General features: G+C 39.6%; 1 protein-coding gene across 5 annotated transcripts in view; it reads left to right on the forward strand.

Moving 5' to 3' along the window:
- Positions 1-11437, forward strand: part of SLC44A1 (solute carrier family 44 member 1) — a 221834-nt gene extending 210397 nt beyond the window's left edge. For all 5 annotated transcript variants that reach the window (XR_002179165.3, XR_012332617.1, XM_019948952.3 and 2 more), the window contains one exon: positions 9407-11437. Coding sequence is in view for 1 of the 5 variants with exons in the window: in XM_019948950.3 (XP_019804509.1) it covers positions 9407-9421 (15 nt within the window). In the remaining 4 variants the exon portion in view is untranslated. The remainder of the gene's footprint in view (positions 1-9406) is intronic.
- The last annotated feature ends 2501 nt before the right edge of the window (positions 11438-13938 follow it).

Genomic DNA, 13938 nt, shown 5'->3' on the forward strand with positions numbered 1-13938 from the left:
GACTTGGTAAACTTAAGAAAATTGAAATTTTATCAAGCATCAGTGATAGTTTTACTTCTTCTTTCCAATTTGTATTCCTTTTATTTCTTTTTCTTCTCTGCCATGGCTAGGACTTCCAAAACTATGTTGAATAATAGTGGTGAGAGTGGACATCCTTGTCTTGTTCCTGATCTTAGAGGGAATGCTTTCAGTTTTTCACCATTGAGAATGATTGCTGTGGGTTTGTCATATATGGCCTTTATTATGTTCAGGTAGGTTCCCTCTATGCCTACTTTCTGGAGAGTTTTTATCATAAATTGGTGTTGAATTTTGTCAAAAGCTTTTTCTACATCTATTGAGATGATCATATGGTTTTTATTCTTCAGTTTGTTATATGGTGTATCACATTGATTGATTTGCGTATATTGAAGAATCCTTGCATCCCTTGGATAAACCCCACTTGATCATGGTATATGATCCTTTTAATGTGCTGTTGGATTCTGTTTGCTAGTATTTTGTTGAGGATTTTTGCATCTATATTCATCAGTGATAGTGGTCTGTAATTTTCTTTTTTTGTAGTATCTTTGTCTGGTTTTGGTATCAGGGTGATGGTGGCCTCATAGAATGAATTTGGGAGTGTTCCTTCCTCTGCAATTTTTTTGGAAGAGTTTGAGAAGGATGGGTGTTAGCTCTTCTCTAAATGTTTGATAGAATTCACCTGTGAAGCCATCTGGTCCTGGAGTTTTGTTTGTTGGAAATTTTTAATCATTTTTCTGTATAATACTTTTTATCCTTTGACATAAAATCTCTTATCAACTGTTTACCATCTTCCAAAAAGGCCTCTGCAATTTTAACTAGAAGACTATTAGGTATATAAATTAATTGGGAGAAAATAATTTTTAAAATAATTCTTCCCATGCAGAACTTTGATTTTATCTCAATTTTGTTTAAATCTTCTTTCGTGTCTCTTTATGTGTCTGTGTTTGTGTGCTTTAACCACAGTTCTTATCATGTGGGCGTAAATAATTTCTTACTAAGGTTTTTTATAGTTCTTTTCTCCTTTTTTATTGAGATATAATTTACATATCATAAAATTTACCATTTTAGTGTACTATTCATGGTTTCAGCATAGTCACAAAGCTGTGCAACCATGTCTATGATCTAACTCCAGAACATTTTTCTCATCCGCAAAAGAAACCCCGTGCCTTTTAGCAGTCAATACCTCTTCCCCTCACTCAGCACCAGGCAACCACCAGTCTACTTTGTTTCTCTATGGATTTGCCTGTGCTGGATATTTCATGTAAATGGACTCATACAATATGTAGACTCTTCTGTCTGGCTACTTTCACTTAGCATAATGTTTTAGAGGTTTAACCAAGTTGTAGCACATACCAGTACTTGACTCCTTTTTATGACTGAATAACATTCCATTGTATAACGTACCACGTATTGTTTATTCATTCATCCGTTGATGGATAGTTATGTTGTTCTCACCTTGTAACTCTTATGAATAATGCTGCTATGAACATTTGTGTATGAGTTTTTGTGTGGATATATGTTTTCAATTATCTTAGGTATATACCTTGGAATGGAATTGCTAGGTCATGTGGTAACTGTGTTTAACTTTTTGAGGAACTGCCAAACCATATTACACAGCAGCTGCACCATTTTACATTCCCGGCGGCTATGTACGGAAGTTCCAGTTTCTCCATCTTTGCCAATATGTGTTATTTTCCATCTTTTTGATTGTAGCCATCCTAGTGGGTGTGAAGTGGTACCTCATTTTGGATTTGCTTTGCATTTTCCTAATGACTAATGATTTTAAGCGCCTTTCCATATATTTATTGGCCGTTTGTATATCTTCTTAAGAGAAATGTCTATTCAGGTGCTTTGCCCATTTTTTAATTGGTTAGTTTGTCTTTTTGTTGTTGAGCATAAAATTTCTTTCCATACTGTGGATACCAGATCCTTATCAGATATCTGATTTGCAAATATTTTCCTCCCACTCTGTGGGTTGTTTTCTTCTCTTTCTTATAGTGTCCTTTAAAGCATAAAAGTGTTTAATTTTGATGAAGTCCAATTATGTATTTTTTCTTTGGTTGCTTGTTCTTTTCTTGTCATATATAAGAAACCATTACCTAGGTTGTAAAGGTTTAGTTTTCTTTTCCTTCTGAGAATTTTATAGTTTTAGCTTATATATTTAGATCTTTCATCTATTTTTAGTTAATTTTGTGCACGGTGTAGGGTATGTGTTCAACTTTCTTCTTTTGTATGTGGGTATCCAGTTGTCCCGTCACTCTTTGTTGAAAGACGATTCTTTCCCCATGAAATGGTCTTGGCAGTCTTATCAAGGCCAAAATTAATTGACTATGGATGTATGGGTTTCCTGCTGGACTTGCAGTTCTATTCCATTGGAATTCATGTCTCTGCTGAGTTTTCGATGAATACCGGAGTGAAATGAATACATTTTGTTCTCTAACAAGTACCTGGAGTATAGTTGAACACTGGACCATGCTTCTTACCTGTTGCCTGGCGTGGGTAAGAGACTGACATCTCCTCTAAGAATGAGGGTCATAAGAGGGACACGCACCTGAAAAGACGTGGAACTCTAGTCTGCTTAGAGACAAACTGACAAATTAGGCCCGAATTCCAGCCCATATAGTGTGGTTAAAAGAATTTGAAGCCTTGTCAATTTTAGGCAAATATAACTCCATACACTCATCTCAGCATCCTCAAATTCATCTGGTAAATATTTATTGAGCCCCTCCTCTGTACCATGTACGATAAAGCAGCTTTGATTTGAAGCCTTTTATTTCTGGCCTACCTCCAACATAAACTATTTGCAAAGTTACCAAAAACAGTACGTTGACTGTATGAGATTATCATTTTTTGGTCAAAAACAGTTGAATGGTGGCTCTAGTTTGTGAACCATTGATTATAGCCCTTCTCTTTGTCAATAATTAGCTAGTAGGCCAACTGCAGTATCTATTCAGGCCACTCCTTGTTAAAGGTAATAAAATCTTATCGTTTGTGTATAATAAAATGCTTGTCTTTCGGTTCCACTTTGTTGAAGATGGGGGCACAGGAATATTCAGAATTGCATAAAACATCCAAAATGATATCAGATTATTAACAAGTGATGTATAAAGAAAAGGGCAGAGACAATGATTCCCTGGGCCTGGAAGCTTTGTCCGTCTGTCTTTAGAGATCAAAGCTTTGTTGCAGTATGGTCTGCTAGAACAACCAAAGACTGACCCCTCTCTTCCTCTTTGCTGTTGCCAGAGATCCTGTAGTAGCATAATACAGTTTGTGTCTGGTAATGTTTAATCTTGATGACAGCTGGAACAAGAATCATCATCCCGAACCCTGGAGCAAAGATGGTTTTCTGCTCAGCATAAGTTTTATTACAGTAATTAAAGTGAACTCAGAAAGACGGACCAGACTTTTAAATGAAATCATTCCTTTTTAAGTTGTTTAAAATTGAGCCTTCCATTGGACGTTATAAAAATCAAAAACTTCTGTTTGTCAAAAGACAGCATTAAAAGAGAAAAGGTAAACCACAGACTGGAAAAATATTTGCAAAACGCACTTAAAAATGGACTCACCTAAAATGTATAAAGAACTTCTGCAAATCAGTAAGATAAAGACAGGTAACCCAAATGGGTAAAAGACTTGAATAGGCACATCACAAAAGAGGATAGTCCAATGTCCAACGAGCATATAAAATGATACTTAACATCTTTAGTTATTGGGGACATGCAGATTAAAACCACAATGGGATATGACTACCCACCCACCAGAATGGCTAAAATTCAAGGTATTGACTCGGTTGTGGAGCAATTGGAACTCTCGTACACTGCTTGTGGGAAAATAAATCAGTACAAGCACACTGGAAACTTGTTTGGCTGTAGGATTAAAGCTAAAAATAGGGCTTCCCTGGTGGCGCAGTGGTTGGGAGTCCACCTGCCGATGCAGGGGACACGGGTTCGTGCCCTGGTCCGGGAAGATCCCACATGCCGCGGAGCGGCTGGGCCCGTGAGCTGTGGCCGCTGAGCCTGCGCGTCCGGAGCCTGTGCTCCGCAACGGGAGAGGCCACAACAGTGAGAGGCCCGTGTACCGCAAAAAAAAAAAAAAAAAAAAAAAAAAAAGCTAAAAATAAATATATGTCCTAAGATATGGCAAGTCCACTCCTGGTTATGTACCCGACAGAAATGCATGCACATGTGCACCAAAAGATGAGTTCAATGATGTTCATGGAAGGATTATTTCTAAGAGCCTCAAACTGGAAACACCTCAAATTTCCACAACAGTTGAATGGATTAATAGATTGTGGTATATTCATATGATGGCAAACTACACAGAAACGAAAAATAATGAACTACAGCTAACTTGAAACAATATGAATAAATCTCACAGATATAATGTTGAGCAGAAAGCTAGACACAAAAGAATACACACAGTGTGATTTAATGGTTAAATCAAGATTAAGAACAGGCAAAACTAATCTATGGTAAAAGATATCAGAATAGTGGTTGCTTTAGGGAGTGTTTTGACTGGAAGGGGTCATGAGGGAGTCTTCTTGGGTGCTGGAAATAGTCTATATGTCAATCTAGATGGTGTTACATGGATACATACATGTGTAAAAATTCATTAGTCATGTAAGATTTGTGCACTTTACTGTATTTAAGTTATAATTAAATTTTTAAAGGTATGCTAAAAAAATTAATTTTTCCAGACACCATCCTCTATTCTGTGAAGTCAGACCCCTTTTCATCCCCAGCAGACAACTAGGAGGGAATCTCTGAAGAGGGTAAAACAGGACGTAGGGTGGCATCAGAAGCAGGGAACCATAGTAAAATTAGGGGTTAAGTGGAAGTCTACATACTGAAAGTAGAGGACCTGAGGCCTCCTTCCCCCTCTGAGCTCCCAGAAATCTAGCAACCAGACCTTCACCCACCAAGCATGAGATTGGAAGATTATTCTCTGGGGAATCTGACTAGGCCAAGGGAAAATACCTAAAGATGTTGACACCCAGAGTTCTCCAACTAAATGGCCCAGCGAGATGACCCTGTGGTAGAGCTCTTGAATTCCAAAATCTACCCACAAATAAAAAGCTTCCGATTAGTTTTTACTGCCCCATTCTTTTTTTTTTTAATTGAAGTATAGTTGATTTACAATGTTGTGTTAGTTTCTGGTGTACAGCAAGGTGATTCAGTTATATATATATAGTATATTCTTTTTCAGATTCTTTTCCATTATAGATTATTACAAGATATTGAATATAGTTAGTGCCCCATTCTTAAATAAGAATTACCAGACCCCTGAGGCAAGTCTCTACCATGAAAGACAGAGACCAAAACAAAGAGAAAATAACAACAACAAAATGACTTGGAGGAAACAGACTGTAAGATGCAAGAACACTTTTTAAAAAATTACTAAATTAAGGTACATGATAGAGAAGACTGTATTCATTAAAAAGTTTGGTTATTTAAAAGAGGAAGATTCAGGGGAAAGAGGTTGGGGGAGGAACAGAGGGCGGGAGAGAGGGAGAGAAAGAGAGAAGGGAAGGGGAGAAACATTATATATAGAAAAAGGATCAAGAATCAGAACAACATTGGCTTTCTCAAGAGAGCACTGAGAGCTAATAGAAAATGAAAAGACAATTTCAAAATTCAGAGGGAAAATGATTTCCACTGTAGAACTCTATAATCTATACAAACTATGAAATAAATGTGAGGGTAGAATAAAAACATTTCTAATACACAAGGGATTTACATGGAATCATACCAATCATCATCAAAGAAAACTGATCACTCAATGTTGTCTACATACAAAAGAGAAAATCATCATAATAAACTGTTTTTATTTCATGGAGGTAGAGTGAGAAAAATTAACAAGTCAAAAGAAGGCATGATGAAATTTGAAAAATAATAATAATATATGAGTAAAAATTTGAAACCATTTGAATTTATTTTTTATTCAACAAATATGTACTGAGTGTCTACTTTTTGCCAGCATTGTTTTAAACACTGAGGGTACAGAGGTGACGAAAACAGAAGTCTTTGCCCTCATAGAGCACATTAGGGAAATGTTTAAATAATAATTATACATCTACTTAATGAAATGTTATGTAACCATTGAAAAATTACATGAATACCAGAAACACAGGAAATGTGTATAAAATAATGCAAGGTGAAAGGAACACATGCTGTGGATGAAGACAAAAGGGAAGTAATAAACCTGAAAACAGGTATGTGAGGATGGCAGAATTACAAATTAATTTTTCTTTTTTCAAAATTCCCTTTAATTTTATATTGGGTTTTTTAACAGACAAGGGAAACATCAAAAATTTTTTAATAAAAGTGATAAAAATCCTATGTTGCCTATTTAAAATTCTATGCCAAGTATTTCATTTGGAAAGCATTGTTGTTACTTTTCAAATATTTTTGTTATCTGAAATCTTTATAGCTATTAGCCCTTAGCAGGATGCTAAAGGATATTGTACTTAAATTCAGGTTCCATCTAAGAAATTTTTCTAGGAAGTGGTATTATCTCTCTTCCTTAAGAGAGAGAGTGGGAAATTACCCACTCCTGATGGGAAAAACATGGCCACTTGGTTAAATGTTATCATGAAAGTTTTCTTTCTACTCCAGCTATGCAGAGAAAGATGAGGGTGTTGGAAAGAATGCAGATCAAATCGGTGTCTAGAAAGAGCCATTAAACATTGTCTGTTAATTAGCTCCATGAGCTAATGAGCTCTGTGAGTGGGGTAGGTAGACTCCCTATAACTGATGAGAGAAAAGTCTCTGCCTGTTTAAGGGCAGTTGATACTATAGTTTTCCATACGGGACACTAGTATTCCTGGCCCATGCGGGAATAATACAGTGGTGATGTTTCTGAGGTACTTTCCACAGGTGGTAGTGAAAGCCCATTTTACCACCATGTGTTTGTGTCAAACAAGAGATTTCAGGAATCTCCATGTGAGTTACTGTGTAGAGAATTCCTTTATATTGTATAGGAAGCAAAGCTGTCTTGGACTAGCTAATTTGATGTAGTCTTGGACATGAAATCTGAGAAGACTGTTCTGGGTTCCCAAGGGATCTGACACAAAGAGAAAACTCAGGATAAACGTTCTAATCACGCCTGGAGATGAGTTAGATGCTGTGAGTTTTTTCATGTTCAAGGGTAGTAGGAAAGATATTGCATCAAAGTGTCATATAAAATCTTATTCACTTAGACTATACACTTTGTTTACATTTGGCTTTTAAAATAATATTCTAAAATTTAAAAATAGGAGGAAAGCTAACTGTAATGTGGTCTCCTGGATGGAATCATGGAATAGAAAAGGACATTAGGGGAAATTAATGACATAAGAATAAAGTATGGAGTTTAGGTAGTAACTATGTACCAGTGTGGCTTCATTAATTGTGATAAATGTACCATAGTGATGTAAGATGTTAAAAATAGGGGAAACTGGGTGTGGAGAATATGGAAACTCTTTATCTTTGCAACTTCTCTGTAAACCTAAATCTATTCTAAAATTTAAGTTTATTTAAATTAAAAAATATATAGGAGGAAAGAACTATTATCTCAATCTCAGACAAATCACAATTTTGGCATAAGCCTAGTGCTCAGGCCACATGACTGCAGCTAAGCCTCAACCACTATCGGGTATCAGTTGAATCCCAGGTTCAGTTATTTTCAGCGACAGGGAAAAAAGTTGAAACTGCAAACCAAGATACATAAAAATCAGAAAATATGGAACTGATAAGACAGCAAAGTTTAGATTTGGGTTGTGGAAAATAGGAAGCCATTGTAATTTCCTGAGTGAGGAGGTGATGTAGTGAGAGTGACAGTTGAGGGATTTATTCTATGAGCAGTTTGCAAAATGGGTTGAATTTGGGGAGAAGTTGAGGCAGGGGGATCAGCAAAGAGGCGACAACTGGAATGGTAAACAAAAATCTTAAGACTAAAGCCCTAAAATGGAGCTTATGGCAAAGGTTTCAAGCAATGTTATTCTTAGTGCCACATACAACCTGTTTTAGGCACCTGGGGACAAGCAGAGCCTACTGTGGAGACAGCTATATCAGACGATCTTAGTTTGCCTGTTTCCATTAGATATTTGAGTCATAGAACAACTTTCCTTGTTCCAGGTCCAGGCTCTCCTGGTGTCTTGTCAAGACTGTACCTTGTCACCTCTGCTTGTCCTATAGCGGCCCAGTGCTTGTTTGATAGTCACACTTGAGTCAATGCTTCTTTTTATTTTTAACCCATCCTAATGGGTTTTTTTTAAAACTTATCTGGAAATGATTTCAAACTTACAGAAAAGCTGCAAGAATAAGAATGGTACACTGGGGCTTCCCTGGTGGTGCAGTGGTTGAGAGTCCGCCTGCCGATGCAGGGGACACGGGTTCGTGCCCCGGTCCGGGAAGATCCCACATGCCCCGGAGCGGCTGGGCCCGTGAGCCATGGCTGCTGAGCCTGCACGTCCGGAGCCTGTGCTACGCAATGCGAGAGGCCACAGCAATGAGAGGCCCGCGTACTGCAAAAAAAAAAAAAAAAAAAAAAAAAAAAAAAAAAAAAAGAATGATACACTGAACACCATAGACTCTTGTTACACCTATTGTTAAACATTTCTCCCTCTCTCTCTCTCTCTGTCTCTCTCTCTATATATATACATATATATATGTATGCACATCTAATATTTTTTAACTACTTGAGAACAATTTGCATGGCCCTTTACTCCTAACTACTTCATTGTATATTTCCTAAGAATTAGGATATTCTGTTCCTTGAATTGAACTGAACTACGGGAACACCCGTCATCCTGGTCTGACCTCTCCCACAGCTCAGTCATGGGAGTGAAAAATCCAAAGTTTTATTTGAATTTTGGGTTTGGGTCTTTGACTGTACCACAGAATCAGATTTTTCAGATTAGTTTTGAATTTGATTCATTATGTGTTTGACTCAGTTGTTCAGCTATTCTGAAAACATCTTTGTGAATGAGTAATACTGATACCAAATAATGGCAAACACTAACCTAGTATTCATTACAAAGTGTCAGGCACTGTTCTAAGCACTGTCTACTTAGTAATGCATTTAATCCTCACAAAAACCTTAAAGGAACTTACCATGATTATCTTCATTTTACAATGGGGAAATGTAGGCATAGAAGTTGAATAACTTGCCCAGAAATGAACAACTGATAAGGAGGCAAAATCAGGATGAACCCAGGTTCTCAGATCTTTCTTGTCTGTTAACCCGTGTATGTGTGTGTGTGTGTGTGTGTGTGTGTTTAGCCTTCTTACATTTCACAGTGTCTTCTCTAAAGATGATCCCACACTATTTCTTGTTATTGATTGCTTCTCATTGTGTCGTGTTCCCCTAGGAGAGATGCATTCATTTTCTTGTTGTGTTTATTTTTCAGTTGAGGGGAAGGTGACTGGTCCCATGAGCCTGGGAGAATGAACTCAGAGGAGGCTGTTTACACGAGGTTCTCCCGCTCACCAGCTGTTGAGAGTCTGTGGATGAAGAGCAGGATCTTATTACTTCAATGGAAGCCTGGGACCATGTCCCCAACCACCAGCCCACCAAGAGGATGTGGTACAATGGGGCTGCCTAATAAATGATTCATCAGAAGCATTTGATACAAATGTGTCTGGCAGCAGCCTCTTCAAATTTATGTTGCCTTCTTATCTAACCTTGCGTGTGTTTAATGATCCCACTGCCTCTCACTCCAGTGCCAGTACTGACCTGAAGGCTGGATCCACAATGGAATTCTCTTCGTGCAGGCTGGGTCTGTCCTGTTTGACAGCTATTTATAGAGCCCGTGTGGGTTAGTAACTATTTACTGAATGCCAGTTCCATGCCAGTTGTTAGGCTGGGTGCTTTACAAACATTTAATCCTCACAAAAACCCTGTGAGGTTGAACTTATTATCTCCATTTTGCCCATGAGCAAATGGAGGCTCAGAGAGGTTGTGCGCTGTGTATAAGGTCACACAGTTGGCAGAGTCAGGGCTCAAATTGAGATGAAGTCCAAAGCCCCTCCACTTTAACACGCCGCTTTGCCCATCACTGCTCCAGAGATCACTAGCCCACCATATCATCACTGGCACTCCTCTCATAAATAGAGGTGGGGATGGCAGTGTATGTGATGGGAAGTGTCTGAAAGGGAGGGTCAGGGAGCTTTAGAGGCACTGAAAAATCACAGAATTAGTCTCTAAGAAAAATAACACAATGCTTTTTTAGATCAGAAGTTGATAAACTGTGGCCTATGAGTCAAATCAGCCCCCAACCTCTTTCTGTAAGTTAAGTTTTACGGGAGCACAGCCACACCCAGTCCTTTATGTACTGCCTAAGGCTGCTTCCTCTCCACAATGGCAGAGTTGCATAGCTGTGACAGAGGCCATATGGCTCTCAAAGCCTAAAATATTGACTCTCTGGGCCTTTCTAGAAAAAGTTTGCTGACACCTGTTTTGGATGACTTAGGAAGAGAACCAATAGTTTTTATTAAGGCCAATTAATTATTTTTTTCATTTGGCTGAGAAAACGACTTAAAGATTCGTACTGCTAAGGCCGTCACTGGTGGTGGTGGAGTGGGGCACGGGGGTGGGGCTGTAGGGATCCAACCAGCGGAGGTTAAGGGACAGGGAGGAGAAGGGGGAAGTCTGGGCCTCTGGGTCCCCACTCAGCTCCTCCCCCCAAACGCATCCCACTCATGTCCTTCCGATTTCCCCTGCCAAATCAAGTCTCCTAAAATAACTGCTCATAAACTTGTAAGTGGCTTCCCACTTACAAAATGCTCAAATTCCAACACCCCAGCTGGGAATATAGAGACCAAAACAATCTGACCCCTATGAATCTCTCTCTCCACCCGTCTTATTCTTTTTTTTAATCACGAGGAAGTCACGCCAAGTTTGGGTTTATATTTCAAAGCCAATGTACTTGTCTTTGATTCACTTTTATGTAAGCAGAAAAGTAAACATATAATAGTTGTAGGCGATAATAGGAAACCAGGCTGAGCTTTCTTATATATGATGTATTGATTCTTCACCTAAGCTAAAAGTTATATAAACAGGGACTTCCCTGGTGGTCCAGTAGTTAAGACTCCGTGTTTCCACTGCAGGGGACCCAGGTTCGATCCCTGGTGGGGGAACTAGGATCCCATATGCCCAGCAGCGCAACAAAAACAAAAAGTTATAAACAAAAGAGAAGTTTATAAATGTTTCAGTTACCAGAAGTCACTCTCCAATTGTGTTTAGAAAAAAACTATTCCAGCTAAGGTTTTTGTTTTGTTTTTAAATTGTATTATCATAAGCTCTCTCCCACGTTGCTGTGTATTTTTCATAAAGATAATTTTTCATGGCTGAGAATATTTCATCTCCTATATGTTCCAGAATTTTCCTAATACTGCCCGGGTATTTGGACATTAAAGGTTGCTGTTTTCATTTGTTTCAACTCCTATCTCTATTGCCTCTAGTTATTCTTCTCCTTCTTTTTCACCTTTGCTCAGACTGTTTTCTTGGCTTGGGAAGGATCCTGTTGTCCCTTCCCGTCTGCTTAAGTCCTGTCACCTTCCCCCTTCAATCTCCGATTGCTAGGAGAGAGTTCAGATTGACCTTTAGAATGATGGATTTCAAGAGACTTCCCTAGAAGGTGCTGACATGGTACCATCTGAACTTGACTGCAATGGCACTGCAGTATGAAAGGGCTCAGAAACCATTATTTCCTGGTGCTGTACTCAAGAATGGTTTATTTTAGAAAAGAATAATAGATAGCGGACACATACTATGTACTTTCCATATGTCTGGCATTATCGTAAGCACTGTATATACATTGTCATTTATCTTCCCGACAACCCTTTCAAGTGGGTCCTGTTAATACTCTCATTGTACAAATGAGAATATTGAGGTACAGAGAGGTTAAGAAATCACCCAAGGCCACACCACTGATAAGTGGGAGACTTGGCATTTGAATTCAGACAGTCTGGTGTCAGAGTCCTGGAGCTTAGCCAGTGAAATAGAACTCACAACGGCCCTTCCTCTCCCTAGTCTCAACCACGCAGCCTCAATCGGGCCCATACCATCTTCAGAGTATATGCAGAGGGCCTCAGAGGGGCTGCTGAGCAATGTTCTTACTAGGAACAGTGAGCCTGTTCCTCTGTGTTGGAGAGACCTGGCTGGGGGCCAGCATCCTTTCACACAGAGGAGCTCAAGAGGCAGATGAATTTGCTGTGTCCTTGGTCATTCTCTGAACATGATGAATCCAGGGGCATTTCCAGAGCCAAGGTAGGATGTGATGGAAACACCTGTGTCTTCCAGACCTCACTTATCTCAGTGTCCCAGGGACCTAGCATAAAAGCAGGCCATCATTCATGGAGAAGGGACTGTGACATAGGAACATCATAATGGCTACAGTTTAGTTAACTGCCCCTCTCATGCTCTCTCCCAGGAAAAGTGGGACCTCTTGTGATGGATCTTATGAGAGTGAGGGTGGGGAGAAGAGATTCAGAGTGCATTCCAAAGGTGAGTACAATTGCAAAGCTGAGTCAGAAAGGGAATACATAGTAACTGGCCTCTAGTTTGAAGAATGAGAGAACCTCAGGGTTTGGAAAGATGTTAAAGGTTATCTCTGCCAGTTATTTTCCAGTGCCTGATCCCCTTAAAACAGCTCTGACAAGGAAATGCCCAGCCCTCTGTTTGGATACCTCCACTGATGGGGACCTTCCAACCAAACAAAAATCCATCCCAGCTCGGTACGGTTCTCTTAGAAAATTGGACTTTTTGTTGAGTGGAAATCTATCTTCCTGTAGCTTCCACCAAATCAGGTCTAACTCTTATCTGGGGGAGGCTAGAGGACAAGCGAGATTCCTCCTCCACACAACAGCCCTAGAGAGATTTGAAGCCTAAATGACTGTGTCCTCCCTGAGTTTTTCCTCTCCAGGCTAAATACTCACAGGTGCTTTAATTGTGTCTCTTCTCACATGGTTTCCAGGCCCTTTGTCAGATTTGTGTCCACTGACTGCTTCCCGCTTTGCTTAGAGCTCTCCAAGTATGGAGTTAGAGCACAAGCTCACGTCAGACCAGAACCATCCCTTCCCTCCTATGAGAACTTATAGGATCAGAAATTAGTACTCCAAGTTCCAAGGGGTTCCAGGGATTTTGGGTGAATTTATTTTTGGTCAGAAGGGGGCAGGAAAAAAAAGAATGAGTTAGATTTCTGTGGTTAGGAAGAGATGATAATAGATAATATTTTTTGAATGCTTATTACATGCCAGACACTGTGCTTAACACTTAATATGAATTCTCTCATTTAATCCACTCAACCACCCTTACAGGGGGTACTGTTATGATGCCCATTTCACAGCTGAAGAAACTGAGGCTTAGAGAAGCTCAGGGTTTTCCGAGGCTATGTAGTGTATGCCAAGACTCAGGCCAGATATTAACAGGGAGCAATGGGTGAAGATTTGGCTTCAACAAAGAGCTGCATCTGGCCAGTGATTATGTTTCAGAAAAGCCAGGTATGACAGTGAAAACTGGTTAGGGGTGAGAATAGGACTTCTAAGACCTCAGAGATCAAGGAGCAGAAAGCCATGCCATGGTGGCACAGAAGGATATGATGTACAAGGCAGTAATAACAGTAACCGCTACCATTTGTTAAATGTGTCTAAATCAGGCATTTTGCATACATAATCTCCTTTAATCCTCACAACAACCCTAACTGGGAATTACTACCACTATGATCGCTATGTTACAGATAAGGAAATTGAGGCTTATTGAGGTTAAATGACTCACTGAAGGCTACACAGCTGGTAAGTAGCAGTGGCAGGATTAAAATTCAGATGGCTGGGGCTTCCCTGGTGGCGCAGTGGTTGGGAGGCCGCCTGCCGATGCAGGGGACACGGGTTCGTAACCCAGTCCGGGAGGATCCCGCATGCTGTGGAGCGGCTGGGCCCGTGA

The sequence above is a fragment of the Tursiops truncatus genome, chromosome 6, assembly GCF_011762595.2.
Source record: "Tursiops truncatus isolate mTurTru1 chromosome 6, mTurTru1.mat.Y, whole genome shotgun sequence".
Classification (NCBI taxonomy): Eukaryota; Metazoa; Chordata; class Mammalia; order Artiodactyla; family Delphinidae; genus Tursiops; species Tursiops truncatus.